We start from the raw sequence: 26,398 nt of genomic DNA on the forward strand, positions 1-26,398 counted from the left end.
GTGAGACCCAGACAGCCGAGGGGAGGTTGGCAGCTGTTTAAAATTGCAAATCTCCTCCCCACCTCCCCCTCCTCCTCTACAGGAAAGAATTTCAATTGCAAATTTGTCTCTGCCTCAGTGCACCCCCTCCCTACTCACGGCCCCCACTCCACGCTTCTCCCCTCCTATTTATTACAAACCTTTAACCACAGCAATTAGTTTTTCACCTCCCCCCCCCTCATTCTTTTCTTCCTTCCTTCTCTGGGTCGGTGTCCCTCTCCTTGCCCTTCCTATCTGGAACTGTTTGCAGCTCTTGCTGGAGATGATGCAGAACCAGATGACAGACCAAAAAGTCACCCTCCACCTACCATCCCGAGGCTAAGAGTCCTGTTCACCCTGATGCGACTGCCATTCCTCCTGTACGTCCAGGCTTTCCGTAAGGGCGTCTCCTCTCCCTTGGGGCACATCCTAGATGTGGGGAAGGGGACAAGGCGACCCTCAAGGGCCCTGGCATTCCGCCTCTGGGGAAGAGAGGGAGGGGGGGACGAGTGGGGGACAGTCACAGAAAAGGTGGCAGCAAGAGCTGGGGCCCAGGAGGAGAGGGGTTAGGGGAGACAGCAGGCAGTGGCGCTGGTGTGATTAGAGCGGAGATTGATGTGAAGGGGCGCCACAGACGGCAGAGAGAGTCAATAAAACGAGAGGATCACATTAGAGGCGACAGAGAGAGCTTTAAATTACAAGGCTGCTGCCACCGAGGGGGATGGGAGGAGGCAGGCCTGGAGCCAAGGGAGGGTGGAGAGTTCTGAGGGTGTAGTCATCCCCGGAGATGAATTTTCCAGCTCCAAAATGGCCCTCAGTCTCCAGAGCTCCCCTGCTGCCCCTTCATTCCCTTTTCCTCCCTAATGCTTCCTTTCCTCACAGGGGGAGGAGAGGAAGGGGAAGAGAAAGGGGAGAGAAAGCAAAGGATAAATAGAAGAGTTGCTTTTTTTTTTTTTTTTTCCTATTGCCCTCTTCCTCCTTCCAGGGCCGCGTGCCTCGTTACTGCTCAGGATGAGAAGGGAAGGCTGAAGTGCTACTTTCAAAGCTCAGCCAGGGAGGAGTTGCCCCACAAACGTCATCACTGAACGGCAAATATTCTTCCACGGGAGGGGGGCAGAAAGACTCCGTAAATAGCCGGCCAAGAACTCCTTCCGGATGTGCGCTCTCGTTTGGGTGAGGGGAGCAAACACACCGACAGTACTTAGAGCAGGAAGAGGCCAGGGAGCCAGGAGGCTCCAAGACAAGACAGCGGGACCGAGAGCCACCGAGAAAGATGTTCTGGGATGGACCAAAGGGCTTGGATGTGAAGTTATGCACATCGGGAAAGGTGGGCTCTGAGACCCCGCAAGACCGAGAACACAGTGAGACCTGGGACCAGAGAAGTACAGGAGCCAAAGGAGCAAGGGCAAAGAAAGGACCAGAGGAAAGAGGCCCGAGGGGGAGAGACTCTGCCCCTCACCGGGTAGGAATTAGGGCATGGGTTCAGGTTGGCCTGTGGGAGCCCGGGCAGACCAGGACCACTCTTGGGCAGCGCCCCCTCCCGGCCCCAGCCCGCGGCGAGAGGAGAAACACTACTGCTCCCTAGTGGTCACAGGAGGAACACCATCGAGGAGAAGAAAGGCCGGGCGCGGGTAGGGGTGGGATGACAGGCCGCCTTTCTCTTCCCGGGCTCCCTTCCTCGTACCAAAAAGCAAAACCCCACTCCCTTCTTTTCTCCAAACCTAAGGACGAGGCAAAGACTTTCCCAGGAAAGTCGGCCAGAGGGCATCAGCACAATCGCCTAAAACTTACATGCAATGATTTCCACATCAGAGCCCTCCAAACACTGTTGCCCTAAACTTTTCCAAATGTTGTATCTAACCTCTTTCCCTTATTAAAGTCAAATTTTAGGGTCTTTCCTCTCCCTGAAACTCCTGCTTACAACACTGCTGCTCTCTTCCACACTCTGCCCTGGCCTCTCTCCCCTTTTTGTCTCAACCTGTTGCCTTCAAGAGGCCATGGAAGAGAGGGTCTTGAAGAGGAAAAGGAAAGATGGAGTGAGTGCCCTGGCCGGGGGGTGGGGGGTGGGGGGTGGGGGTGGGGAACGGGACTGTTTGGTATAAACAGCAAATAAACTCTAACTTGATGAACTTGATTTTTTCAGGCAGTGGAAGAACATGGGCTTTGGGTTCATGCAGACCCAGGTTCGGTGCTGGTTCCCCCACTCCCCAGCTGTGCAACCTCAGTAAGTTACCTGCCGGTTTCCTCATCTGGAAAAATGGGGAGAATGATCCCTTCCTTCCTGTGGCCAGGGATGGTCAGCCAGGTTAGTTCTTTCCCTGATCTCTTGGCTAGCTCCACCCAGAACGGAGCAAGGTATTTGCAGAATATGAACCCTTCTTGATCAGGGTTCATCCTAATTTCTGCCTTTTCAAAAATTGAGGGCAGAGTCTTTTGTGGACAGGATTTAAAACTAAGTCTGCCCAGCAGCAGAGTTCATTTCTCACTCAGCCCTCTGGATTGCTAGGCCTAGAGACACCCCACCATCCCAGAGCAGAGAATGGAAGACTTGCCTAGGCCCCCACATGGCCTGGCTACAGAAGCAGCTAATGCTTGGATCAAAACGATATGGCCTCTCCCTGCATTTAAAAGTATCGTTTTCTCGTTCTCTAAGTCTTAACCTTCTTGTTTAAAAAGAAAACAAGGTACATCTGGGTGGCTTAGTGATTGAGCGTCTACCTTCAGCACAGGGCATGATCCTGGGTCCGGGGATCAAGTCCTGCATCAGGCTCCCTGTGAGGAGCCTGCTTCTCCCTCTGTCTATGTCTCTGCGTCTCTCATGAATAAATTAATAAAATCTTAAAAAAAAACTTCTAAAAAAAAAAAGAAAACAAAGTACTATTCCTCCATTTTATTTATTTTCAAATAAATATTTTAAAAATAATAAAAAATATTTTTCATATTTCAAGTTTTTATGTAAATTCTAGGGAGTAACATATAGTGTAATATCAGTTTTAGGAATACCTATTCCTGGGATCCCTGGGTGGCTCAGTGGTTTAGCACCTACCTCTGGCCCAAGGTATGATCCTGCGGTCCCAGAATCAAGTCCCACATCAGGCTCCCTGCATGGAGCCTGCTTCTCCCTCTGCCTCTCTCTCTCTCTTTCTCTGTGTCTCTCATGAATAAATAAATAAAATCTAAAAAAAAAAAGGGGGGGGGGAATACCTATTTCTCTATTTTAATCCTACCTACCTCACCTAGACTTCTCCATCTCTCCCTACCCCAAATCTTTGGGAGTGTTAACTCTGCTGCAATACACATTTTGTCCAAAAGACAGGGAATGGGACACTTGGGCAGGAGAAGGAGTGTCACAGGGGGTGAAGAGACAGCTAAGGCAGAGAGGAGCAGGGAGGAAGAGAGAAGGTAAGGGGGGGAAGAGGTAGGTAGTTGGGGGAAGGGGCTGGATCTTGATCCACACATGTGATTACTGAATCTCACTGAAGCCTCCAGCTTTGACATCAGATTGGGCAGGTGGCTTGTGCCCACTGGGAGGGATGGAGCCACAGGGGACTGTGTCTTACACCCTGCAAGATGCTTAAGGTGGGCATAAGGGAACTGACTGAGGTGTGACAAGAAAGGAGAAGATGGGGGTAGGCTGGGAGCAGACAGGGGTCAAAGGGAAATGGTGGACTAAACCCACAGCTAGCTAGTTGAACACCCATCCACATTTGCATGGCTTGTTGAGTGGACTGCAGGCTGCCTGCTGCTAGAGGGGTGGATGTCCCAGAGAGGAGTGAACCTTCTTGCCCATGCGTCTCCCTTAATGACACCTCAGGTGTTAGAACAGCAGTGTGGAGCTGTGGGATACTGTAGGTACACCTGGGAGACTCAGACTCAGACAAATCCACAAAGCCAGCTCTAAACCCTTCTATATGAGGGGCAGGGAGTGGTGCCCTTCAGTTCAGATACAAGATCCTATCAGATCCTGGCAGGGGGTAACTCTGGAGAAGACTGCTGATCTCCCTGCACTTGGAAGGAATCACAACAATTATTTCCAATTATTTGGAAGAATACCACTGTAAGTGACTGTGTATATAAAAAAAAACCCTTCTGATTCTCTGAATCTACACGAACCCTTGTGATGGTAATGACTTCATTTAAATGGTGTTACAAGAGCTAATAATAATATCTTTAAATGTTTACCATGTGCCAGCACTGCATCACCTAATTCTCCAATCTGATGAAACAGATACAGCCATTCATTCCCATTTGACAAACATGGAAACGGACTTGGATGGGGTAAGGAATTTTTCAGGTCTCAAACTTGGAAAGAAATAGAGTCCAGAGCAGACTCAGCCAGCCTGACCCCAGCACTCCACTTTTGGGTTCTTGGGTTAATTTGTAAGCTTCTGAACTCTGGTTGAGCATTTTGAACGAGGTCTTTGAGTTTTTTGTGTGTTACTCTGCCCTTATGTATGTCTTGCCTTGAGCATTAGATTTGAGCTGTCAGGCTCCTTTCAGCTTGAAGGTATTGGTCAGATGGCTGCTCTCAGTTTTTTTAGTAGAAGATGAGCCAGAACAAGACCACTGCTTTGTACAACTCCAGGGGGCGCTGTTCTCACTGCAGTCAATGAGGGGTCCTGGCCACTGCTTTTGTGTTTGTGTTGGGGGGGTTAGACATATGAAAAAGTTGAGTTGGGGATATCTGTATTCATTTGTGATAATGTCTTTTAAAGCTGGAAGTCTATACATATGCATTCATAATAACATATGAACTTCAAGACAAGCAGTATGGTATTATTTAAGAATGTGGCCTTTAGGGGATCCCTGGGTGGCTCAGCTGTTTAGCCCCTGCCTCCAGCCCAGGTCTTGATCCTGGAGTCCTGGGATCGAGTCCAGCATCAGGCTCCTTGCATGGAGCCTGCTTCTCCCTCTGCCTGTGTCTCTGCCTCTCTCTATGTACCTTATGAATAAATAAAACCTTAAAAAAAAATGCGGCCTTTAGAGTCAGACAGACTTGGCATCAAATTTTAGTTCTCAGGACACCTGGGTGGCTCAGTGGTTGAGCCTCTGCCTTTGGCTCAGGTAGTGATCCTGGGGTCCTGGGATCAGGTTCCACATCAACCTGCTTCTCCTTCTACCTATGTCTCTGCCTTTCTGTGTATCTCTCATGAATAAATAAAATCTTAAAAAAATTTTTTTTTAGTTCGTTCTAGTCTGTATTATGTAAATGACTCTGGGTGAGTTGCTTAAAAACTGTTTCTTCATATGCAGAATGAGGAATAGTTCCTCATGGAGTTGTGTTCATTGAGATGATCATTATCCAGACCAGCACTTTTTGTGATCAATAAGTGGAAACGATAATTATTCATTCACGTGCCTTATTTCCTGAGTTGGGGGTGTATCTGACTGTGTGTGTGTGTGTGTGTGTGTGTGTGTGTGTGTGAGAGAGAGAGAGAGAGAGAGAGAGGGCCTGGTTTTAGTGCTGCCTGTCCCAGCACCTCTTCGGGGTTAGTGAAGGTGCTGGCTCTCAAGCCTCCGGCTGGGTCTCTAAGAGGCCCCGGGTCTGCCCTCGGGGGCCCCGAGTGTCCGGTGCGGGTGTGTTGCCGCGTGCCTGTTTGTGCTCGGCGGCCCGGCTGGCGCGGGCGTGTTTGGGGTGGTGGTAATTACTGGGATGGCCCAGTCCTAATGAGTGTGATCCCGTTACACTCTCGCCGCCTCTAATGGAGCTAACCTCATTTCACAGCCATTAGAGATGGAGATGAGGCCCCGCCCACTGGCCCCGCCAGCTGCAGCTCCAGCAGCCCCGCCACGTTCTCTCCCTCCTGCTCGCCATTTCCGTGCCACCTCTCCTTCTCCCGCCCGGTCTTCTGCTCTTCCTTCCAGGCTTCCCTGCCCTGTTCCCCATTGTTCTTCCCCTTCCGTCTCCCCGCTCCCCTCGCCTCCCCCCTGCTCCTGGCGCGACCCGGTCCCTCGGCCTCCGCATCTTCACTTCCTCCGTGCCCTTCCCCGCCGCTGGCCCTCCCCTCCCCCACGTTGCCCCGTCTGGCCAAAGGACAAATCTCAAGGGGAAACCAGCAAAGACAAACAAGGAGCAGTGACTTCATTATCGTCGTTAATTTGCCACTTCGGTTCCTCCCACAAGGGTCAAAGCCAGCACGGCTTGAACTCAGGACTGCCGCGGAGGCTGAGCCGGAGCTGCCTTTTCCGCTCGAAGCCTGTCCCCAGCCACCCTCCCTCCCTCCCCCTCCCCCCTCCCTCCCTCCCCCCTCCCCGCAGCCTCCGTTTCCCGGCAGGGGGTCGGGCTCCGGTTCCGCTCCTCCATTTCTCTCCGCGGCCGCACAGCCTACCGCCCTCCTTCCTTTTTCATTTAAATTGTGGCCTTCACTCCGGCTCCAAGTCACATGGTTTCTACCTCGGACTCCCTCTCTCAGTCCTACTCCGCCGGTCGCTTCTCCCACCCACCCTGCCGGTACCCCTTCCTTCCTTGGCCTCCCCCGGTCTTCTCTCCTCCTAGCCTCAAGTGCACTCCTTTCCCCGAAGCACCAGGACTTATCTTCTGGGTTTTGGAAATCGGGTAGCCAGAAGCAGCTGGAGATGAGAGAAGGCATTCAGACCCACATAGGCCAGTGGCCCATAACTTGGAAAGAAAGGGCTGAACAGAAAGAAAGACAGCTGCCATGGGGGCGACAGGCCCATGAGTCAGAGGAAGCAGCAGAATCTAGACTCAGACATCCCAGACCTGAGACACATGGGGGCCCAGACAAACAATCTCCAAGACCAGAGAAAAAGGAGGACAGAGCCAAAGGGCCTCGGGCTTGAGATCGAGGAGGGGGGCTGGTCACCGACAAAGCCAGGACTGAAAGATTTGAGGATGGAAATGGCACGTATCCCCTCAGTTCCTCAGGGAAACCCAGTCTAACCCTCCTGTCCCACCCTCTGCCTTCCTTCACTGAGAAGCCAAATGACTGGCAATTGACTCTTAACCTTTCCTCCGATTCCAGCCCCACAGGGAGAGGCCCAGGGTAGCTGGCTGTGACTGGAGGAGGCACTAGGGAAATGTCCACATATGAAGTAAAAATTTCTGGCCCACACCCATCCTGCCCCCGCTGGCTGCACGTCAATGTGCTACACGGACGAGCCACCGCATACATTTACCTCTCAGAAGACAGCTCTTGCTACTAGGTCCTCCTAATTGCACAGGCCCCTGTGCCAGCATCATTCTGGTGGATGGCCCTGCTGCGATTCGGAGGCTCGAACCCTAGCTTTAGTGTAATCCCTATTCCTGCCCAAACCCAGATGCAACTCCTGTTCTCTCACTTAACTTTGAAAGAAAATTTTTGAGGGATACCCAGCTGTCTTGAGAGGAATTAGAAAAAGATGTCTCCCTCCAGGTATATGCAGCCTGCACTTTAGTGGTGTAGCTTTGTGACAGAACACGTGGATCTTAGCCCAGTCACCCCTTAAACTGGGCACCCTGAACAACCATCCAGAGGCTCTGGTCTCTGGACTAGCTCCTACATGGTGGGGAGGGGGTGGCTACTGGGAGCCAATGCCATTACCTCAGGTGCTGGAAGGCCCTCTAAATCTTTCACACACACCCTCCCCCAAGAGCCTGGGGTGGAGGAGGGGTGGGCAGGCAGTCCCCTGGGGCTTTCCCCAGAGAGGCAAGGGGCTCTGGGAAAGTGAGTGGTGGGATGACTGAGAAGCCAGAGAAGAAAGATGGAAAAATCAATGAAATGAGTTTCTAACGGTGAGGTAAAGGACCGCCGTGTCGACAGCCTGTCGCCTGCTGCAAAATATGAGCTGCCCAAGTCCATGGTGGTGGCTAACCGTGCATCCAGCTGCCACTGCCCTCCCTTCAGGGTACCCCCCTCCCTCCCAGCCCCTTCTCTAGTTGCCCTGGCCTTTCTTATAACAGCCAGACTTTCCCTTGGGGCTCCCAGCTTGCTTGCTCCCTCCCAGGTCTTCTCTCCTAGAGTCCTCAACCCATCTAGGGGCTTTCTGACTCTTCACCATAGAAACAGGACAGGTTACAATCCCTGAATAGTGCATTTTTCCCTAAGACCTCTCTCTCTGCAGACTTCACTCAGGGTTGTAGGGAGCTCTGCATATCTTGCCCTACCTCCCTACCTCATCCCTTTCTAGATACCTCTGGACTCCTTCAGCAATGGGCAGTCAGGCATCAGGGCCATCCCTCATAGGGTTCCTTACATCCTGCCCTGCTGGCCCACTTGGCTGATACTGACTTCCTTGTTCCTTGTTATTGCCTGGATTACAGGGTGTATAGGATGGGCCTGGTATTGATTTATGAATTCTTTATTTGTGACTTGGGGGGCAGGGCAGGAGTATGGCTGATTCAGTTGTGGTTTCATGATTGGGAAGGGGGTAGGGTGGAGATGCTACTGCTAAATCAAATCTGCCAACTCCGTCTTTGGAAACAACTCCCAACCTTTTCTGGAAACCACCTCCTTTCTCTACCCTCCTCCGCATCTTTCTTTCTCTTGGGCTCCTAAGACTGTTCATTCATGTTTTCTTCCCATTCTCTCTCCAAAGACTCCTCAGATCAGCCCCTAAAGTTAGCCCTCCAAGTGTGGCAGCCCTTCCTTGACTGAAACCAAGTGTGCCCCTAACTGGTCTGTCCTCCCTCCACCACCTCAGTGCTCACTGTGGCTCAGTGAGCTCCCTTCCAGCCCTTTCCTTCAGTTGCTGCCTTCTCAGCCTGACCATTTATGCAGACTTAGGGGTCTGAGGCTTGGGGTGAGAGGAAGGTGGGCAACTCTTTTCCCTAGCTTCTCCCTATTAATTCAACATTCAATCAACAGATATTTATTAAGCATCTTCTATATGGCAGACGCTGGGCGGGGTGCTGGACGGGGTGCCTGCTCCTAGGGCCATCATGACTAACCCTGGTTCTCTCACCTAACAGCTTCCTCCCATGACTCAGTCCTGCAATCTCATCACCCTCGGCAGCCAAATTCCACTGTGCCCTCTGGCATTTCAGAACCCTGCTCTTTTCTCTATTCCTGCATCAGGTTACTCTCGCTCACCCCTGGATCTCCTCTCATGCCCACTTCCAGCTTTGGTCTCCATTCCTAAACCCAGAGCTAGGTTCATCTTACATTTTCAACGACGCTCCTCCCTGCTCACAAAGCCCTTTTCCTTTCACAGTTCCTAACTGCCATTTCCAGTTTTCTTCCTTCTTTGCCTGCCTTTTGGTCTTACCACCCGGTCCTCAATGCCCTATCTCCCAAGGTCTCTTCCTCTGACTCCCGCAGGCTCTAGTGAATGTCAGGCACTCATATACAAGATCTCGCTCTGAGCTAACAACAGCTCTAGGGAGAGAAGAGCAAGCTACCGACCCAGACCCAGGAATCCTACAGATCAGACCCAGGCCCTGGCCTTGTACAGGTACAGCTCCCAGCAAAGCAGCAAGATGTTCCTCTATGGGTCTCAAGGTAACACCAGCTGCTCTGACATCATAGATGGAGGAACCCTGTCAAGTTGCCATAGCAACCCCTGCAATTTATGACATCAGAGGCTTGAGGTCTTTGGTTCTCAGGGGGCCAAAAAAATTCAAGTTCCTGTCAGCTAAAGTAAATGGGAATTCTACTTTTTCATCTCTTTGCTTGTGTCCCCCTGGCTTGGGAATGAAAAGCAAAGGCCTTTGGTGGGGTTGAGTGAGGGATGCGGCCAACGGAAGGAATGTGTGTGAGGTTCTTTCCCTCTCTCTTCACTAGTATCTCTGTGCGCTCTGCCTCTCCTTTGGCATCCCTCTCTTGCGGGCCTTCACCCAGTGGTATTCCTGCTCTGCCTTTTTCTGAATTGCCCCTCCTGCGGCGCTCTCTTTGCACCGGTCACGCTGTGTCCCTCACGCTGTGTCCCTCTCAGCACCAGAGGCATTTGTTTCCTTTGATACCTCATCCTCTCCTTTCTTCCCCCTCCCAAGCTCTGTGCGGCTCTGATCTGCTTCAGCACTCCTCCATTTGCCTTCCATTTACCTTCTTTGTACCATACTCTTTTCCCACCTCATCTTATTCTTCAATTCCTCCCTTCCCCCACTTTACCATTGTATTCACTGCATATTGCCTTTTCTGTTGACCTCCTCTTTAGGAATGAATACTCTATCATTTCTGTCCATAACTCATGTTTTATTTCATTCTCCCAATTTTCATTAATCACCCCTCGGTTCCTTCCCTGCCCCCATTCCACATGGATTTTCTTCCCTTCCTTTTGCACATTCCTCAAATCCTTTCTGAACACTGTTAACCTCGGAAATCTTCCATCTTATGCCCATATCTACCTCCATCTCCTGCGCTTCCAAGCTCAGAGGGTGGGAAGACAATGATGGGCTTAAAACAAGGTAAACTCTCCAGACTCTTTAATCCACCTTTCCCATTTTTTAGGCTGAATAACCCTGGCCTCTTGCATAAGATAGCTTCTGTCATATGATGAAAACAGCCTCCTAAAGGATCATGCTGAATTCAAATATGATAATAACAGGGGCCCAGGAAGATGATCTAGAAAGTGAAGAAAAAGCCACTGATATCTAGAATGAACTGAAGAATGAGAGGCAACCAAGCAGGGTGGAGCTCAGAGTCCTAGAGAATGTCCCCTTACAAAATCAAAGTTGACAGTTAATGGACATAATGGCCCTGACTGATGAAGGGGTTATATGCCCCTGGAAGCCCATTAAATTGATTTCTTGGCCTATTTATGTGCCTGCACAAACCATACTCCCCACCTCTCCCAGCGCCCTTGCTCTCTGGTACCTTCTGCTGCAGAGGTTAAAATGCTGGGTGAGAGGATAAAGGGATAAAAGGAAATTAGGGTGACCAAGGAGAAAAGGTAGGCAAAGGGCAGGTTATGGGAACAACGGTAAAGAATAGGCAAGGGAGATCACGGGAGACAAATGCAAAAACGGGGTGAAACAACATGGGGAAATGAAAAAATATACAATGGCAAAATGAGGGAAAGGAGGAAATCAAGTCAGCAAGGAAGGCGTTGGTGGTGGAAAGCTCCTGGAAAGGCAGATGATACACAGGAGACCAGAGGTCCTGATTGGGGAGACAGGCACATGGCAAAGGAGATAGTCAACAATGCTAGAAGTTCCAAATCTTCCCAGGTGGAGATAGAAGAGGATGCTGTCGTAGCTGTGCTGAAAGGGTACCTGAGTCCTTCGGGGAGACACATTTGTCCCATCCCTCAGACTCTTTCCAGGCCCCTGACTGGTGACTACTACAATCATGACTGATAAGCATGAAAAAAGTAGCCTGAAAAGGCCAGAGATATCATAAGGACTCTGAAGGAGAGGGCACGGAGTCCTAGACGGGCAGACCAGTCAGGCAGCCAAGGCGTGACACATAGTGACAGGGACACACAGGGAGAGGATCACTCGGATAGAAAGAGTCACATGCAGAGACAGTGACACACAGACCTAGAGATGGATGGATGGAGAGAATGAAGGAGGGGAAGAATGGCAAAATCAAGAGGCTGGGACACATGGACAGAGATCAGTGAGGCTACAGGCACCTCGAGGCCACTCATGGTCCAGTGCTCAAAAATGACAGGGCCACTCTGAGAGGGTGCCAGACAAGAGCAGAGCAGATGGAGAGTTGAGGGGCCAGGAGAGACACACTTCACCTTGAGTGGAGCAGTGGCCTCCCCTTACCTACTCGCACCTTTCCAAAAAAAAAAAAAAAAAAAAAAAAAAAAAGCTCAACTTCAGGCAAAAACGAAGATCGAAGATTGAGTATCCACGTCTCCTCCCACCCACCCGGGACCGCAGCATGCTAGCCCGTACATCAGCCCGCCCGCCTACCGCGGTTTCCGATCCCGCAGCCGGCGGGGGGCAGCCGAGACCCAGGCCCCTCCGGGCTGACAGCTCCGAGCTCGCACTCACCCGGCCTCCCCTTCCCTCCGGGACCCCCGCTCCCCGCACGGCTCGGCGCGGTCAGTCTAGGCTCTCGTTACCCTCCGTCCGTCCGGCTGGCTCTAGGTCCAGCCTCGATGCCTTTCCCTTCGCCGTCTCTCCCTCCACCCCTGCATCTCCCTCTCCCCCAACCATCCCCACTCGCACGCCCCCTCCCCCCCACCCCTGCCCCTCCTTCTCCTCAAGCTCTTGGTCTGTCCGTCCGTCCGTCCGTCCGTGTCCCCTCCCCCAACCCCTTCCCGTCCCTCTCCGTGCCCTCCAGCGGCAGTCTCCGAGCGCCTCCTCTCTCCTCCGTCTCCAGCTTCCAAAGAGCAAGGAAAGGAAGAACAGAGAGAGGGAGAGGAGAAAAAAAAAACCAACCCAGCAGCATCGGAAATCGATGCACTTACACCTCAGCTGGAAGCAGGGACGGGAGTCGAACCGCGGCCGCCGAGCAGCGCGAGGCGGGGAGGGGAGGGGGCGGCTCTTGGAAGGGACTTCTCCGATGTGTTGATTCCTTTTTTTTTCCCCTCCTCCTCCCTCCCTCCAGCGCTCACTCCGGGGCGTCAGGGACGGAGATGGAAAAAATAAATAAATAAATTCACGGCGGTGAGGGAAGTGAAGGAAAATAATCAATGCTATTTGGCTGCGGCTGAAGTGTTTTCCCGGCTTCGTGAGGGGGTTTCCATTGATTCACCCTGGGCACTCGCTCGCTCCCTGCCTCCTCCTCCTCGCCCTCCTCCTCCTCCTCCTCTTCGCCCTCCTCCTCCTCCTCCTCCTCCTCCTCGCCCTCACTCCTCCGCCTCATTCACTGGCTGGAGCCGAGGCGTCCCACACAATGGAATAATCAATACCCAGGCGCCCGGGGCGGCCCCACTGAGCAGGTGCAGCGTCCCGCCCGCCGCGGTGAGTGCCGGGAGTTGTAGTCGGTCGGTCCCTGCTCCCACCCGCCTGCCAGCAAGCGCCGCGTGCGCGCGCGCCGGACCCAAGGCCCCAGGGCTGGCGGCCCAGCGGGCAGGGCCGCCTCGCTCAGTTGCGGTGCCGGGTCCAAGCCAGTGCTTGCAAAGGTGGCAAGCGCCCTTAAACTCTTTCCTGTGTTCTCTTCCTCTCCCTCCTGCCTACGGAAACCGTACATGTATGTGTCTTGTTGTTTTAAGTCGGCTCTAGAATAAGCCTGGGCTTCTACCAGCTTCCTAGAGCTGCCCCAGGCCTATCTATCTTTCCCCCTCACACTCCCTCCTCCTTGCCTTATCAGTCCCCGTCCTTTCCAATTGGGTACTAGAACCTCTTGACAGCAGTTATTTTTAAGTCTCTGGGAGCTTCTGTCTCCTCCACTCAGAGTTGGGCTAGGAAAGGGAGATTTGGGCTCCTGGTCCTCATCTTTAGGTTATAAGCTCTCTTACATTCTAATAATAAGTGTAAAGATTTATTGAGTCCACAGAACAGTTCCAAGCACTTTTATGTACATTAACTTACTTAATCCTCACAACTAGTCCCATTTTACAATTGAGGAAACCAGGCCACAAACAAGTTAAATGGCCCAAGGTCACATGGCTAATAAATGACTAGGCCAGGTCTCAAACCTTGCTGCTCTGACTCCAGAACTCACAAGAGTTGCTACAGCCTACTTCTCTTAAAAAACAAAAAGAAAAGGAATGAAAGAAAGTAGAGAAGGGAAAAGAAAACAAACAAAAACAAACCTTGGAGTTCACAGGAAAGAGAAAGAAGAAAGAAACTACCAAATTGAATTTTTATGATGTGACCATTTATCCTTGAATCCTCACCTGTAACTGTGGCAGTCCACATTTTACCAGGAGATATGAGAGGTTTAGGGAAGTGGAGTTGCCTGCCTAAGACCAAACACCTAGAAATCAAAGCTGGAAGTTAACCCCAGGTCTGTCTGGTTCCTGGGTCTGCTCTTCCTTTCAGTTAAGCTGCTGCCTCTGCCCCACTGCATGGGACCTTATAACTCAGGGAAGAGGACCTTATAATTGAGAGGAAGAGGTCTTTTTCTCCAGTGAAGAAAATTGAAAATTGAAAGATGGATGAAAAGTAAGCCAGTGACTGGAGCTAGGGGCTGGAGGGCCGCCCCTCCCTGATTACTGGTGCCTGTTATGGGGTGGAGGAGGGATGCATCCAAGATATCCCAAGTTAAAGATGCCACATCTGTAAATCAGTGTCCTTCACAGTTCTTCCCACAGATCATGTTTCCAGAAACATACTGAGAAAATGACAGATGTTGAGAACCTGGCACTTCTCACCCATCATAGGAGTTGAAAAGAGCCACTGTTCCTCAGCAACCTACCTCACCCACAGGGGCAGACACACAGTCTCCAGGTAACCACAGTCCTCCAGAGTGAGTAAGGAGAAGGAGCTCCTCTGTTTTGTCTCCCAAAGCAGTCAAAGGGCCACTCTCACATCTTGCTGTATTTTAAGCAAACATGAGTGTTTCTCCTACTCCAGACAAAGCCTGGTCAGGGGCCACTGGCAAATCAGTGACAGATTCCTCAGTTTGGCACAATAAGCCCTTTCCAGCTGGCTCTTCAACTGTTTTCTAGCTTCAGCTCCTCCTTACACACTGGCCAAGTGCTCCTATCCAAAATACCATTCCTCATCTGATAGAAAGTTTTCCACCCTTACCCTAAACACTCAGGCCAGGATGTATTATTCCCTCTAAAACTCCAGAATGGTGGGACGCCTGGTGGCTCAGTGGTTGGGCATCTGCCTTCCACCCAGGTATGATCCTGGGATCCGGGATGGCGCCTGCTTCTCTGTCTGCCTGTGTTTCTCCCCCCATCCCCGTAATGAATAAATAAACAAATCTTTTTTAAAAATTAAGAAAATAAAACCCCAGAATAGTTAAACTGGTCTTAATTATCCCCTTTTTCAGCCCATTGCCACTAGCCTGTATTTTCAGGCCGCCATAATACCAGTCAATAAAAGATCTCTTGGACAGCATCTAAATGAGTGGTTTGGATTTCAGGCCCATTTGCGTAGGGAGTGAGGGGGCTGGAGACGGGACTAGGGCTCAGCTTCTTCCATCTGCACTGCCCCTGCTCAACTTTAGGTGGAATCCCTCGGGCACTAACAGCAGCTTTCCTTGTCACCATAGCGACGGGTGGGTCGAGAAAGCAAAATCTCCCTTCGGAACTACATCTCCCATCATGCACCCGGGCCCCGGGTGCCGGGCTCAGCCTGAGGTCTGAAACCCCAGCCCACCCCCGGGAACCGGGAGGGGTCGGACATGAGGAGCAGAGCGCAGGGGTACGTCTGCGCTCCTGGCCCACCGCGGAGGTCGCAGACCCACTATCATTTAGCAGGCCTCTCGCGCTTGTGCTTAACACCGCCACATCAGGCCTAATATGGCCGCTCGTGCCGGGGAGCGGCGTGGTGCGCAGAGAGCCGGGCCGAGGTCAGAGGCCAGGGACTGCTCCCGGCATTCCTCGTGGGCGTGGCGTAGGCTCCCCTCGCCCATCTCCACGTCTCGCGAAAAGGAGACCCTCGGGCTTTGAGGTGAGACCCGAGGCTCCGCGGGCCTGGCCCGGTGCTGTGGCGAAGGGCGGTGTCGCTGCCGGAAGTGAGCCACAGGCCACGGGGGTAGCAAGGTACAGAGGGCGAGTATTTTGAAAGGAGGACACCCACTGGTTTTCTGGGGAGACTTTTGGATTGAGGACATCAAAGTTGTAAGGGATTACCTGGAGATCTGTGACTTGCAGAACGTTAAGGCATCAGAGACAAACGGGGCCATCCATCACTGAGGCAGGTAGAGAGAGCTGTAGCCCCAACACAGAGCTCTGTGACAATGTGTGCCTCATAAATTCTTTGGGGGGGGGGGGCGGTTTGCTGCACTGTCACCCTGCAAGGCTGAGCACCCGTCGGAGCTCAGCAAATGTTTGTTGATTTACTGATTGCAGGTAGCATGGCCCAGGCCTTGATTGAAGTGGAGCGAAAATTCGTTCCTGGGCCTGACACAGAGGATCGGCTGCAGGAGTTGGGGGGCACCCTGGAGCACCGCGTCACCTTCCGCGACAGCTACTATGACACCCCTGAACTGAGCCTCATGCGGGCTGACTACTGGCTGCGACAGCGCGAGGGTAGTGGATGGGAGCTCAAATGTCCTGGCAGGCCAGGTGTCTCAGGACCCCACACTGAGTATGTGGAACTCATAGTTGAGTCTGACATTGTGGCCCAGCTCTGTGAGGTACTAGGCACTGAGGTCCTGGGGGCTGGAGGTGTGGCTGCTGTCCTGGGCCCACTGAAGCTGCAGGAAGTAGCTAGTTTTGTGACTAAGCGTGGTGCTTGGAAGCTGGTGCTATCTGGAGCTGAGGAAGAGGAGCCTCCACTCAGGGTGGACCTGGATACAGCCGACTTTGGCTACACAGTAGGTGAGATAGAGGCCCTGGTGCACGAGGAGGCTGAGATCCCAGCTGCCCTAGAGAAGATCCACAGCCTCAGCAGCATGCTTGGTGAGGGAGACAAACGCTTCTGTGCCTTCTTTCCTTCCGTATCCCTCTTCTGGATGTACCCCCTGAACACCAGTTAGAGGGGAGGGCCTTGGGGTTATTTCTGTAATGGGGATTGTCTGGGCAATGTTTTGGAGGTCCTAGTTTGCTTTTACAGAAGCTGCCTAACCTGTATCAGATCCTTTCTTGTCCCTCATTTCCCCTAGTCCTTGCCTCATTTAGTTCTCACATCTCCAGCCACTCCCAAGTTTGTGTCCATTCTCTGCTTGACTCTCCATCCCCCACACCCTGTCCTCTCATTTTTACAACTACCTAGATCCTCATTTAATGTGTCCTGTTGGCTTTAAATAAAAGGCAAGAACACTGCATTTATGTGACAGACCATAGCACAAGTCATGGCAGATTTTTCTGTAGACAGTTCATCCACAGAAGGATGGGGTTGCACATCCCATGAGGCCTTAAAGTCCTGGAATGTTGCTCTCACTTTCTCAGCAGACATACACTGAGCTGAGTTTTCTGCTATATGCCCAGTGTGCTTCCAGGCTCTAATGATAAGACACTGACTGATCATGGCTCATGTGGTACACATAGAGGCTAGAATTCTGTGTGATTCCCACGCCATGGCTATAGCTGCTTCTTCTTTCTATAGCCTTGTTTCTGTATGCATCTCTGCATGTGCTTCATTACCAACCTTAAGAGCTTTGGCCTGTCTTCATGGCACCTGAACTCTTCACCATTTCTCCTTGCTGGAGCAGAGGCTAATGCTTGGCTTCCCAGCCCAGCCCCTGCCTGAAGTGGCCCTTGTAGGCCCCACTTGCACAGGCCAATCAGGGTGTGCACTGATGGGTTACAGAAACTGGTTGGATGGCATTCAGAATCTCAGTGCTGCCTTGGAAACAACTTTGGGGTCTGGCTATGTGGGCAGGGAGCAGAGTCAAAGCATTTAAGGCTCTATCTGGTTCTCTCCTCATTCTCCTTTTGCCTGCAGGTGTGCCAGTACAGGAGAAAGCACCTGCCAAGCTGATTGTGTACCTACAGCGCTTCCGGCCTCAGGACTATCAGCACCTGCTAGAAGTACTCAGCCCCAGCAAGAAGCCACAGGGGACTAAAGCTCCTGACAGCAGCCTGGGCTAGGGTGTCACTTCCTCAGCAGGGAAGAGAACTCTGGGTTTAATAGGGTTCTTTTCTGGGCTCACTGTGCCTCCTTCCCTGGCCTTCTTCCCCAGTGGCTCCTCTCTCTTCAGCTCTGCCTGTTTTCACTTTACTCTCAGTTATCCTTCCTTGAGCCCTCCCTGGCTGCCTCCTCTCCCTCATCCGTCAGACACAATCTGTGGGCCGCCCCTCTCCCCTGGCCGCTAAGCAGCCTCCATTGATTTCCGCTCGTGTTTATAGGATTTCCACTTAGCCGTGATCAGTAGTTAAGCACAGGAAAATCCCTTGCCACCCCACCTCCCTTGGTCGATGCCATTGATTCTGCCAGCAGCTCCTAAACCGCCTTACAGCTGAGTTAGAGATGAGGGGAGGCAGCAGGGATTTCCCTGCCTTGGGGTGTGGGGAGTAGCAGCAGGTTGGGGAAGTGGGTGGGAATCCCTGTTAGAAATCTGTAAGTTCTGGTTTTACTTTGCTATTGTGCCCTACTCTGGTCCAAATGGTAGAGTGCCTCCTTTAGAGGTTTAGAGGCAAATTTGCTCCCCAACCTGGAGAGGGTAGAAATGACCCTCCTTTGTTGAAATAGGATCAAGGGAAAACACAGACTTCCAAGATAAAGAGACTCTTCCCTTGCTATGATTCATAAACATTTTCTATCTCAAATATACCCAAATATGGCTTTCCCCCTCAGGCTTTATTGGGCTTTCATTATTCGTGAGAGGTCCGGGGGGGGCCACCCCCCATGGATTTTGCAGAGGCAAGTGCAGGACCAGAGCGCCATCTGCTGGCAGCCTTCAGGTACAGGCTCCGAGTGGCTGGGACCTTGGAGAGTTTGGGACACAGGAGGATTTCAGACTGAGTGGAGGCTGAGTTATTGCCATGTTTCCATGGGCAAGTTGTTCACCTCAAAGATCTCCTGCACCGACTGGCCAAAGTGGTTGTAGGTAAGGCGCAACTTTAGCCTCAAGGGAGCCTAGGAATATGAGGGGAGACCAGGGTTAGCACCTGTGATTTCTCCTATCCCTGGCCCTTATCACCAGGCGGTGGGGTGTGGGTGGGCGCTCCTAAGCTCACCTTGTTAGGATTGAGGATTCTGAGCAGCTGGGTCACTGGAAGGCCACTGTGAGCTGGAACTGTGTCCCCACTAGGAGCCTGTAGCTGCAGCTGGAAACTCTGAACACAGGAGGTTGGGCAGAACACAGTAAGGCAGCTAGCTGGGCTCAGGCAACCCCTCCACACCCAACAGTTTCAAACCTTCTTCCCATAACTCCCCAAGTGCTTGTCTCATTTTCCCCCCCACCCACTTCCTCTGCTTGGCCTTTTCTCCTGGAGTGCCCAGGCCACTTTGAATCCTGGTCTTCTACAAACCTTGGGCACAGCAGCTTGGCAGATGAAATGGATGACATCAGCCTCTGAGGTGTTGATAGCAGTGATGGTGATTAAGAGCAAAGCAGGAGTTCCAGGGGGTCGAACAAAAGACAGATTCAGCTGTAGTCCTTCACGTTCAAACACTCTGAGATTTGGGATGGAAGCTGGAGTATGGGAGAGAGAAGCAGGTCAGCGTATGGGCAAAACTAACAAGCTTATTCATTCATTCAATAGAAATTAAGTGAGCATCCACTGGGTGCAGGGCAGTCCTTTAGATGCTAGTGACAAAGTGGACAAGAAGATGAAGTCCCTGTTTGGAGCTGAGAGTCTAGTGGGCAGAGAAAAACAGTAAAACAATGAACAAGAAAACCACAAGAATCACAGATTAATTGGTGCCATGAAGAAAATATACCATGTCAGAATAACTGGGAGTAATAACTTAAACAAGAGTGGCAGGAGCAGGCAATTGACATTTTAGCTGAGGCCTGGAGAATGAGAATGAGCCAGTCATTTAATGTGCTAGGCAAAAACATTCTGTGTAGAAGGAGCACAAATTGCAAAGGGCTTTGGTGAGAGGGCCCGAGGAGCTGAGAAGGGCCAGTGGAGCAGGAAAGCATAAAAGATGGGTTGGGATTCGGCACCTGGGCCCCACAGGACAGGGTAAGAAGTTTAGAACAAAGGGAAGGCACTGAGGGCTATCCAGGAGGGAACTGGCACAAGTTAATGAACCCTCTTACCTATCAAGATGGAGTTGTGATGGGGGGTTCACAGCACAGAAGAGGGCATGGGGACCTCGGTCCTTGGTAAAGAAGGAGGAACAGCACATTTCCACCCCTCCTTTTCTTAAGGTGTCTTCATCTGCCCTTTGCTGAGGCTTACCTGGGGGTGGAGATGCAGAGGGCAGGTCACAGGGCAGGTCGAGGAGGTGTACCAGAACATCTCCTGGGGAGGGTTCCAGAGGAGGTGGGGGCTGGGCAGCCCCAGAGGTGCCATCCAGGAGATCTAGCAGATCCAAGAGCTCAGAGGCCTGGGGGAAAGGGCAGAAGGAGCAGGGCTAGGTGTGAAAGCCGAACAAGTCCTCTTCCCCCTGGGGCTTCTGACCTTCTCACCTGTGGCTCTGTGGGAACAAGACTGGCTTCTGAAAGTTGAGCTTCTTTGCTTTCCTTTATCTCCTCATCCTGAGTGCCACCTCGCTCCACAAGAGGCATCTTTTCTAGGATGGCAGCCCTGAGAGGATGGAATACAGGTGTGTCCGTCTGGGCAGACCCTGGGCTTTTCATAAGCAGCATATGGGAGGAAGGGTAAGACCGTGCCCACCCGGGCACATGGTGGGTTGGAGTGCATTTCTGATTTCCTAAGATGGCACACTGTTGTTGCTGGTTTTCAGATGAGCAAGGAGGGTTGGAAGCCACTTGGCTTCAATGAACTATGGGTGGGAGGCCCTGACTGTAGAGGAGGAAGGACATGGGTGAGGATGAGACCCTTCCCACAAAGGGGCACTGGGGAGAGGTCATCTGGCAAGAGGGCAGCGGTTTGGGTCCTATGTTGCAGCACAGTAATGGTCACACCTCATGTGGTCGTACTTCCGGAAGAGCGTGTTATACTCCACGGCCCGCTGCTGCAGCTCCATGTCCAGGCAACTCCCATAGATGGACACCACCTGGCGGATGCGGCTGAGCCACAGGGTGATGTGTGAGTGGGAATGGCAGCCTGCCCTGCCCTTCCATCCCAGGATGTGGCACGGAAGGGAAAAGCCCCGCAGAGTGGGGGGCTACCTGCAATACTCAAAAGGCTCGGAAGGAAGAACCTAAGGGTTGGGGGAATTGGGGGTGTGTGCATAGACAGGGAGGGGCATCTGTCACTAGAAGCACCAAGACGATGGTCTGTGGAGGGGCTAGGACCATTTCTTACTTGTTGTCCCCACGGAGCCGGGTGCTGAGCTTCATGAGGGCAGTCAGGGCATATCCTCGGGTGGCTGGCAGGGACATATGGGACTGTAGCACCTTTTCCAACAGGTCCAGCACATCCTCTTCCTCCACCTTCGGTGAGGGACACAGGCAATAACCCTGGGGCATCCTGCCTTTCCTGCCAAGTCCCTCCACAGTGTGCATCCAATGTAGGCCTCACCTGAAGGGGCTCAGTCTCCTCACAGCTCCCCTCCAGCAGGAGGTCCCCGTATTCTCCAATGCACCAGGCTGCCACTTGCACCAGTGGTTGCTGTGCGTGGTAAGAAAAGATGCTAGGCGAGGTCCTGGGTCCCCTCCCCACTTCCGAGCCCGGGAACCTCCTTTTATGCAGTGCAGAGATTGTGGGGTTTGGAGAGCTGGGGAAAGGGAAGGGTCTTGCATAGGAAGTTTATAAAGAGTTTGTGTCCTCCCCCCTCCCCTTTCCTGGCTCTTGGATGTCTTCTGCCCTCTGGTGGCCAAGTATCAGAACTACATAGGCTCACCAAAAGGGGCTAAAGGAGAACGAAGCTAGAGGGTCTCTCTTGAGGAAGAGGGGAGGGAGGGGGTATGTGGTTTCTGCCCACCAGACTTAATACAGAAAATGGACTGTAGATAGATAGTGGCTGGCTCTTCTTAATCTACTCAGCACCCAAGGTAATAAAACCTGATACATGCAGAAAGAGCACTATCTCATTTGACCTCAAAAGACAGCTCTGAGAGGTAGGCAGGGTTGAGAGTTGAGTACACTCAGTGCAGAGACTTCAATTAGTCATCTGTGGTTACACAGCCAGTAGGTACTAGAGCCAGGACAGAAGTCCAGGTGTTCTAAATAAAAACAGGGCTAGATAGATAGATAGATAAATAACAGGGCTCTATCCTTGAGTGTCTCTAGTAAGTAGGTAGCTGTGATCCCCAGAGAAAAACAGCTGGGCATCGGGTATAGGGAGTAGGTGGCCCAGGAAGGGCAGGTGGCCCTGGTTCTGGTGGTGGGAACAGTACTTGGGAGATGTCCTCTGCCAGGGCACTGTAGAGGCGGCGCACAGAGTAGGCATGTAGCTCCTGGGCACCCCCAATCAGCTGTGTCAGGTTGGCCACCGCATCATCCCGTACATGGGTGCCTGCCTGGAAGGGGTGAATGTGGCCATGTCAGGGTGGTAAACCCTGTCCACTCCCTCCCAGTTCTCTTAGATCAGTCCCTGCCTCACCGTTGTCAGCACACGCAGGATGGTGTCTATGTGCCACCGCTTGGTTGGGGCAAACCTAGGGGACATATGCCTCTTCAGCCCTGGTGCTGACCCTCCCCAGACTCTATTGTCTTTGCCTCCTGGGCACCTGTCACCTCACCTCTCTGCTGCCAGCAGGATGCCTGAGGCGCAATCGGCCCGTAGATCAGGGGAGCAGGATTCCAGAAAGCTCTGTAGCTCTTGTGTCATGGCTCGCACATTGGAGCTATTCACCAGAGCCAGACTCAGCTCCAGGGCCCTCCTGGCAGGAGAAAGAGGTCTGTCTATCCCGGGTTGCCAGGTCACCCTGAGATATGCCTCAGGCCCTTCCTGTCCCCTTAATCCCTCTCCTTCAGCTGCTCTGAGCTGGCCTAGGTCTTAGCTACCAGATACGCGGCCCTCTGTCCTGCTCACCGGCTAAGGGAGGCATCGACTTCCCGTAGACATTCCACCACAGTGGGCCGGTGCCGCTGCACCGCGCTGTGATCAGACTGCACCATACGCAGCAATGACGTCAGGGCAACATACCTGGCCAGAGTGGGAGAGGACCTAGATCACACCATGGTCTTCTGCCCCCTCCCTGCCCCATCCTGCTCCGAGTACTGGGATAACAGGCAGGTAAATCAGGAGACTCTGGAAGAAGGAGGCTCAAGGGCCAGGGGCTCAGTGGCACAGCCCAGCCAGACCCCTGGACTATTACCTAATGTTCTTGTCACTGTTGAGCAGAAAGCGGCCAAGGATGTTGACAGCCAGAACCTATGGAAGGCAAAGGTTGAGGAAAGTCAGGGAAGGAGCAACCTGTTCTTTAAGGAGTGCTGACGGCAGGGCACAGGATGATGGGTGGGGAGGAAAGACCAGTGAATAGAACCTGTCTGCCTGGCTGGGGTTGGGAGAGACATATGGGATGATACCCGCAAGCCGGTGGCAGAACGGATGTCCATGATGGTCAGCACCGTCTCAAATAGGACTGCATTGCCCGCATTTCGGCTGGTGTCTGTGTTAGTGGCCACCTGAGTGGATGGGAGAGAAAATGCAACTAGAAGGGGCTCTGTCCTTGCCTCAGGTCTCTGGAAGGTATCCACCTCGTCACCCCTTCATCATCTGACAAAGTTCTCCAAGCCCCCATGATGTGCCAGGGGCTGCCACACTTGGTGATCACAGTCTAGAGGGTAGCAGGGAGGTGATTATATGGCCACCATGGGGTGGGTGGTCATGAGAGGGGTACCCAGGGCTGGTAGGATCTCAGAGCAACACACCTAACCAGTGCCACTCTCCAGCGCCCCACCTGAGCCAGCAAGTCATTCATGGTATCACTGCTTTCTTCATGGTTCCGGCCCAGAATCCGAAGCAGACGAAGTATCTGGACCTGAGATGGGTTAAAGATTGACAGGTAGAGGGGTTCAAAGATTGTAAGGAGTAGGGTTGAAGAGAAAAATCCAGGGTTGAAGAAAATATTATGAGGGGTCTGGCTGGTTTCCTCGAGCTTCTCTGCCCCTCTCCCTCTCCTGCACAGGTCCCTTGGGTCCTAGGAGAGCCAAGGCATGTGAGGCCAGGGGATTTAGAGACAGGCTTTATTGTTGTTGTTACCAAACTGGATTTCTGACCTTTAGGCATCACACCTTCCCGCATCAGTCTTGAGACGATCTGCGTGATCCTGTGCCTGCCACCCTTCTGCCTAAGACACTCACTGATCCCAAGTGTTCTCTGGGAGGTGGTCACTAGCCACGGACTTACTGCTAAGCTCTTTGCTCCAGGGATACAGCAGTAAAGGGTTAGCCCACCTGCAGGAAGGGGTCGCTGACTCCAGATATGCTGTGCTCTGTGGAATATCCTGTTGTCACCAGAGTCCGGAGAATCTGCACCAGCTGGGGGACCACCTGGGGGAGAGGGGCACAGCCTTACCGGGCATACTTCCTCATCCTCTCAACCTTCAGCCCCATTCCAACCCCAGTCCCCTCTTTTCCTGGCCCAGGGCCAGCCCCTTTCACCAGTCCACCTTTTGAAAGTGCTTGAGGGCTGCAGGGCTTCGTTCACAGAGCTCCGTGATCAGCGTGATGGTGCCCAGCAGGATGCCTGGTGTGGGGCCGGGGGTGGGGAAGTGAATGATGGGATAGGGGCACAGGAGAATCTACTGCGTGTGTGTGTTCTGGACATGCTACCCTCCTCTTATGGGCTGCTGTGCCCTTCCCATTTTTCACTTCTGTCCATAGCCAGGTGAGGCAGGGGACAGGCAGCGGACAGGCAGCCCTGTGGCCTTACCATGGTGGCGTTCGTGAAGCAGTTGGGCACAGGGTGGGAGGAAGATGTTGGAGAGCTCGGGGACCTTCCGGATCATGTGCACGGCAGTCAGAACAGCCTGTAGAGACCAGGGGAGGGGGCTCAGAAAGGGGCAGGGGTCTGCAAGGATGGACCTCCCACATTTATTTATTTTTTAAAGATTTTATATATTCATAGAGACACAGAGAGAGAGAGAGGCAGAGGCACAGGCAGAGGGAGAAGCAGGCTCCATGCAGAGAGCCCAACGTGGGACTCGATCCGGGGTCTCCAGGATCAAGCCCTGGGCTGCAGGCGGCGCTAAACCGCTGCGCCACCGGGGCTGCCCGGACCTCCCACCTTTAACACATGGCAAACAGGACAGTTTGCAGTGGGAAAAGTGCCTAGAGTCCTGCCATCTCACCTTCTTGCGCACATAGGAGCCAGGCTGCAGGAGCAGTTTTTCCACTTCAGTGGCCAGGTCCCGGCACATCTCCGCAGAGCCCACAGTGCTCAGAGTACACAGGGCCAGGCCTTGCACCACCTGAATCCCCTGGTTGAGGTCACTGCAGAGTTGGGAGGGTGGTCAGGCAGGCTCTGAGAAATCCATCCTTCCCAGTACCTGTATCAGGCAGCCCCTGGGATTTCCCAGCTCCCGACTCTCCCACCTCCCTGATTCCAAGTGCTTCCCAGAACCCTCTCACTTCTTGATGCTGTTGGTAATGAGCAGATGGGCATCCTGCCTCTCATCCAGTAGAAGCATGGCCCCCAGGTAGCCCACCCTCTTGTCTGTGAATCTGGGGGAGGCGATCAGTTTCAGGCACTCCATCTACAGGGAACGGGGCAGACCAGGAAGGGCAGGGGTGAAACTGGAGGCACTAACATCCCTTTTCTATCTTTACCACCGGATTAATTTGTAGTAGCACCGTTTCCCATCATCCTCCCTTCAATACAGGAAAGGCTTCGTACATTCAAAGCTAGTGGGTAGTCAGTTTCAAGGAACCAGGAGTCAAGGAAGATGGGAAAGAAAAAGAGGCGGCTTGAATGGGGCTGGCCAGAAAATGGAGGGTTCAGTCAGCTTCTGACCAATAGGGGTTGTATTGGAGAAGGAGGTCGGCGGTGTAGGCTGTGAAGGAGGGCTCAGAAACCTTGTAAGATAAAAAAAATCCGGGCGCAAGTAGGTGAGGGTGCTCAAGATCCTGCCCCATTAGCCTTCCTCCTCAAACTCAGAAGGGAGGCGTCCCTGCCCAGTACCTGTCCAAAGTGGGCGGGGTAGCCCAGCATGTGGACGTAGAGCAGTTTGGCCAGCTGGCGGTGCCTGTGCAGAGGGTCCCCATCGCGGAAGGAGGCGCGGATGTGGGCGCACTCCTTTTGAATCACCTCCCGCTCCTGGGCTTGGGTCTTGGCCCCACGGATCTCCTCGATTAGATCTTGAAGCTTCCGCGAAGGCACCACCATCCTGAAGGGGCAGAGCCCGGAAATGGGAGAGGGCTTTAACCCTCTCGGGCCGGGAGTGCCTGGCCTTCCGGCCCTGGCTCGCTCTGTGCCAAGATCCTGAAGGATCGGGTCCCGCAGCTACCCTGAAACAGCCTGCATTTACCTCTTCCCACTTGGGCTTCCGAGTTCCGCCCCCTGCCGCCCGCGGGAGGAGATCCCCACTACGCATGCGTCCCCGCCCTCCCTGCTCCTGCGGAGCCTGCGCCAGAGCCCCGCCTACTCCCCCGCCCCCGGGTCCTTCGGCCCCACCTGGTTCCCATCCCTAGCTCGGCCGTTCCTTTCCTTCCAGGCTCCGGCGCTACCGCTTCCGCGGGATTCCCCCCCAAGGTCACGCCTCAGGCGGCCTCAGCTTCACACCCGGACGCCAGCCCTAACGACAGCCTCACCTGGCCGGTCTCCACTCCGCTCCTCTCCCCCCGGGGCTTCCTGGTGCGCGGCCGCACGGGGGTTGGTACTTGGTCCGGCCCTTCCCTCTCTCCGCCCCGCCCGCCCGTCACGGGACCCCGCCCCCCCGGGCCGGCCCGCAGAGCGGCCTAGAATCCTCTGACCTCAGTCTTCAGGCTTCGGAGTTGAGGGCAAAGAGCTCTTCTG

General features: G+C 53.1%; 3 protein-coding genes and 2 long non-coding RNA genes across 22 annotated transcripts in view; 3 read left to right on the forward strand and 2 right to left on the reverse strand.

Moving 5' to 3' along the window:
- Positions 1–2,892, forward strand: part of LOC140639683 (uncharacterized) — a 28,109-nt gene extending 25,217 nt beyond the window's left edge. Inside the window, exons 3-5 of one of the 2 annotated variants that reach the window (XR_012036310.1) lie at positions 290–398; positions 1,004–2,054; positions 2,162–2,892. This is a non-coding gene — a long non-coding RNA (uncharacterized lncRNA). The remainder of the gene's footprint in view (positions 1–289; positions 399–1,003; positions 2,055–2,161) is intronic. The other variant, XR_012036311.1, reaches the window with a different exon arrangement.
- ZFHX2 (zinc finger homeobox 2) overlaps positions 1–16,296 on the reverse strand; it is a 32,948-nt gene extending 16,652 nt beyond the window's left edge. For 2 of the 6 annotated variants that reach the window (XM_072837938.1, XM_072837932.1), the window contains exon 1: positions 12,319–12,659. The gene's annotated coding sequence lies outside the window, so the exon portion shown is untranslated. Of the gene's footprint in view, positions 1–347; positions 1,907–9,365; positions 9,465–12,318; positions 12,660–14,213; positions 15,115–15,603 lie in introns of those variants that run through there. The other 4 variants (XM_072837935.1, XM_072837933.1, XM_072837936.1 and 1 more) reach the window with 4 other exon arrangements.
- On the forward strand, positions 12,907–14,870 carry LOC140639684 (uncharacterized). Its single transcript, XR_012036312.1, has 3 exons — positions 12,907–13,043; positions 13,838–13,960; positions 14,098–14,870. It is a non-coding gene; the product is annotated as an uncharacterized lncRNA (long non-coding RNA).
- Positions 15,037–20,037, forward strand: THTPA (thiamine triphosphatase). 6 transcript variants are annotated; one of them, XM_072837950.1, is made up of 3 exons: positions 15,037–15,172; positions 15,823–16,374; positions 17,360–20,037. In XM_072837950.1, the coding sequence occupies exons 2-3, from the start codon at positions 15,828–15,830 to the stop codon at positions 17,503–17,505; spliced, it is 693 nt and encodes a 230-aa protein (XP_072694051.1). In that variant the 5' UTR covers positions 15,037–15,172; positions 15,823–15,827; the 3' UTR covers positions 17,506–20,037. The 6 variants fall into 6 exon arrangements, with proteins under 6 accessions (XP_072694051.1, XP_072694054.1, XP_072694053.1 ...); XM_072837953.1 differs by having other exon boundaries at positions 15,063–15,513; positions 15,823–16,293; XM_072837952.1 differs by having other exon boundaries at positions 15,065–15,421; positions 15,823–16,293.
- Positions 18,196–26,208, reverse strand: AP1G2 (adaptor related protein complex 1 subunit gamma 2). Of its 7 annotated transcripts, none has more exons than XM_072837940.1 (22): positions 26,057–26,194; positions 25,565–25,769; positions 25,015–25,139; positions 24,735–24,876; positions 24,317–24,413; positions 24,054–24,130; positions 23,839–23,934; positions 23,343–23,423; positions 22,969–23,067; positions 22,758–22,813; positions 22,472–22,585; positions 22,179–22,319; positions 22,040–22,094; positions 21,834–21,956; positions 21,016–21,105; positions 20,800–20,927; positions 20,472–20,561; positions 19,998–20,115; positions 19,768–19,915; positions 18,889–19,052; positions 18,595–18,693; positions 18,196–18,493 (listed from the first exon to the last, which is right to left on the reverse strand). In XM_072837940.1, exons 1-22 carry the CDS (start codon positions 26,065–26,067, stop codon positions 18,392–18,394), a joined length of 2,361 nt encoding a protein of 786 aa, XP_072694041.1. In that variant the 5' UTR covers positions 26,068–26,194; the 3' UTR covers positions 18,196–18,391. The 7 variants fall into 7 exon arrangements, with proteins under 7 accessions (XP_072694041.1, XP_072694040.1, XP_072694045.1 ...); XM_072837939.1 differs by having other exon boundaries at positions 20,457–20,561; XM_072837944.1 differs by lacking the exon at positions 24,054–24,130 and having other exon boundaries at positions 20,457–20,561; positions 26,057–26,208.
- Between the last annotated feature and the right edge of the window lie 190 nt (positions 26,209–26,398).

This window comes from Canis lupus, chromosome 9 (assembly GCF_048164855.1).
Source record: "Canis lupus baileyi chromosome 9, mCanLup2.hap1, whole genome shotgun sequence".
Taxonomy (NCBI): domain Eukaryota; kingdom Metazoa; phylum Chordata; class Mammalia; order Carnivora; family Canidae; genus Canis; species Canis lupus.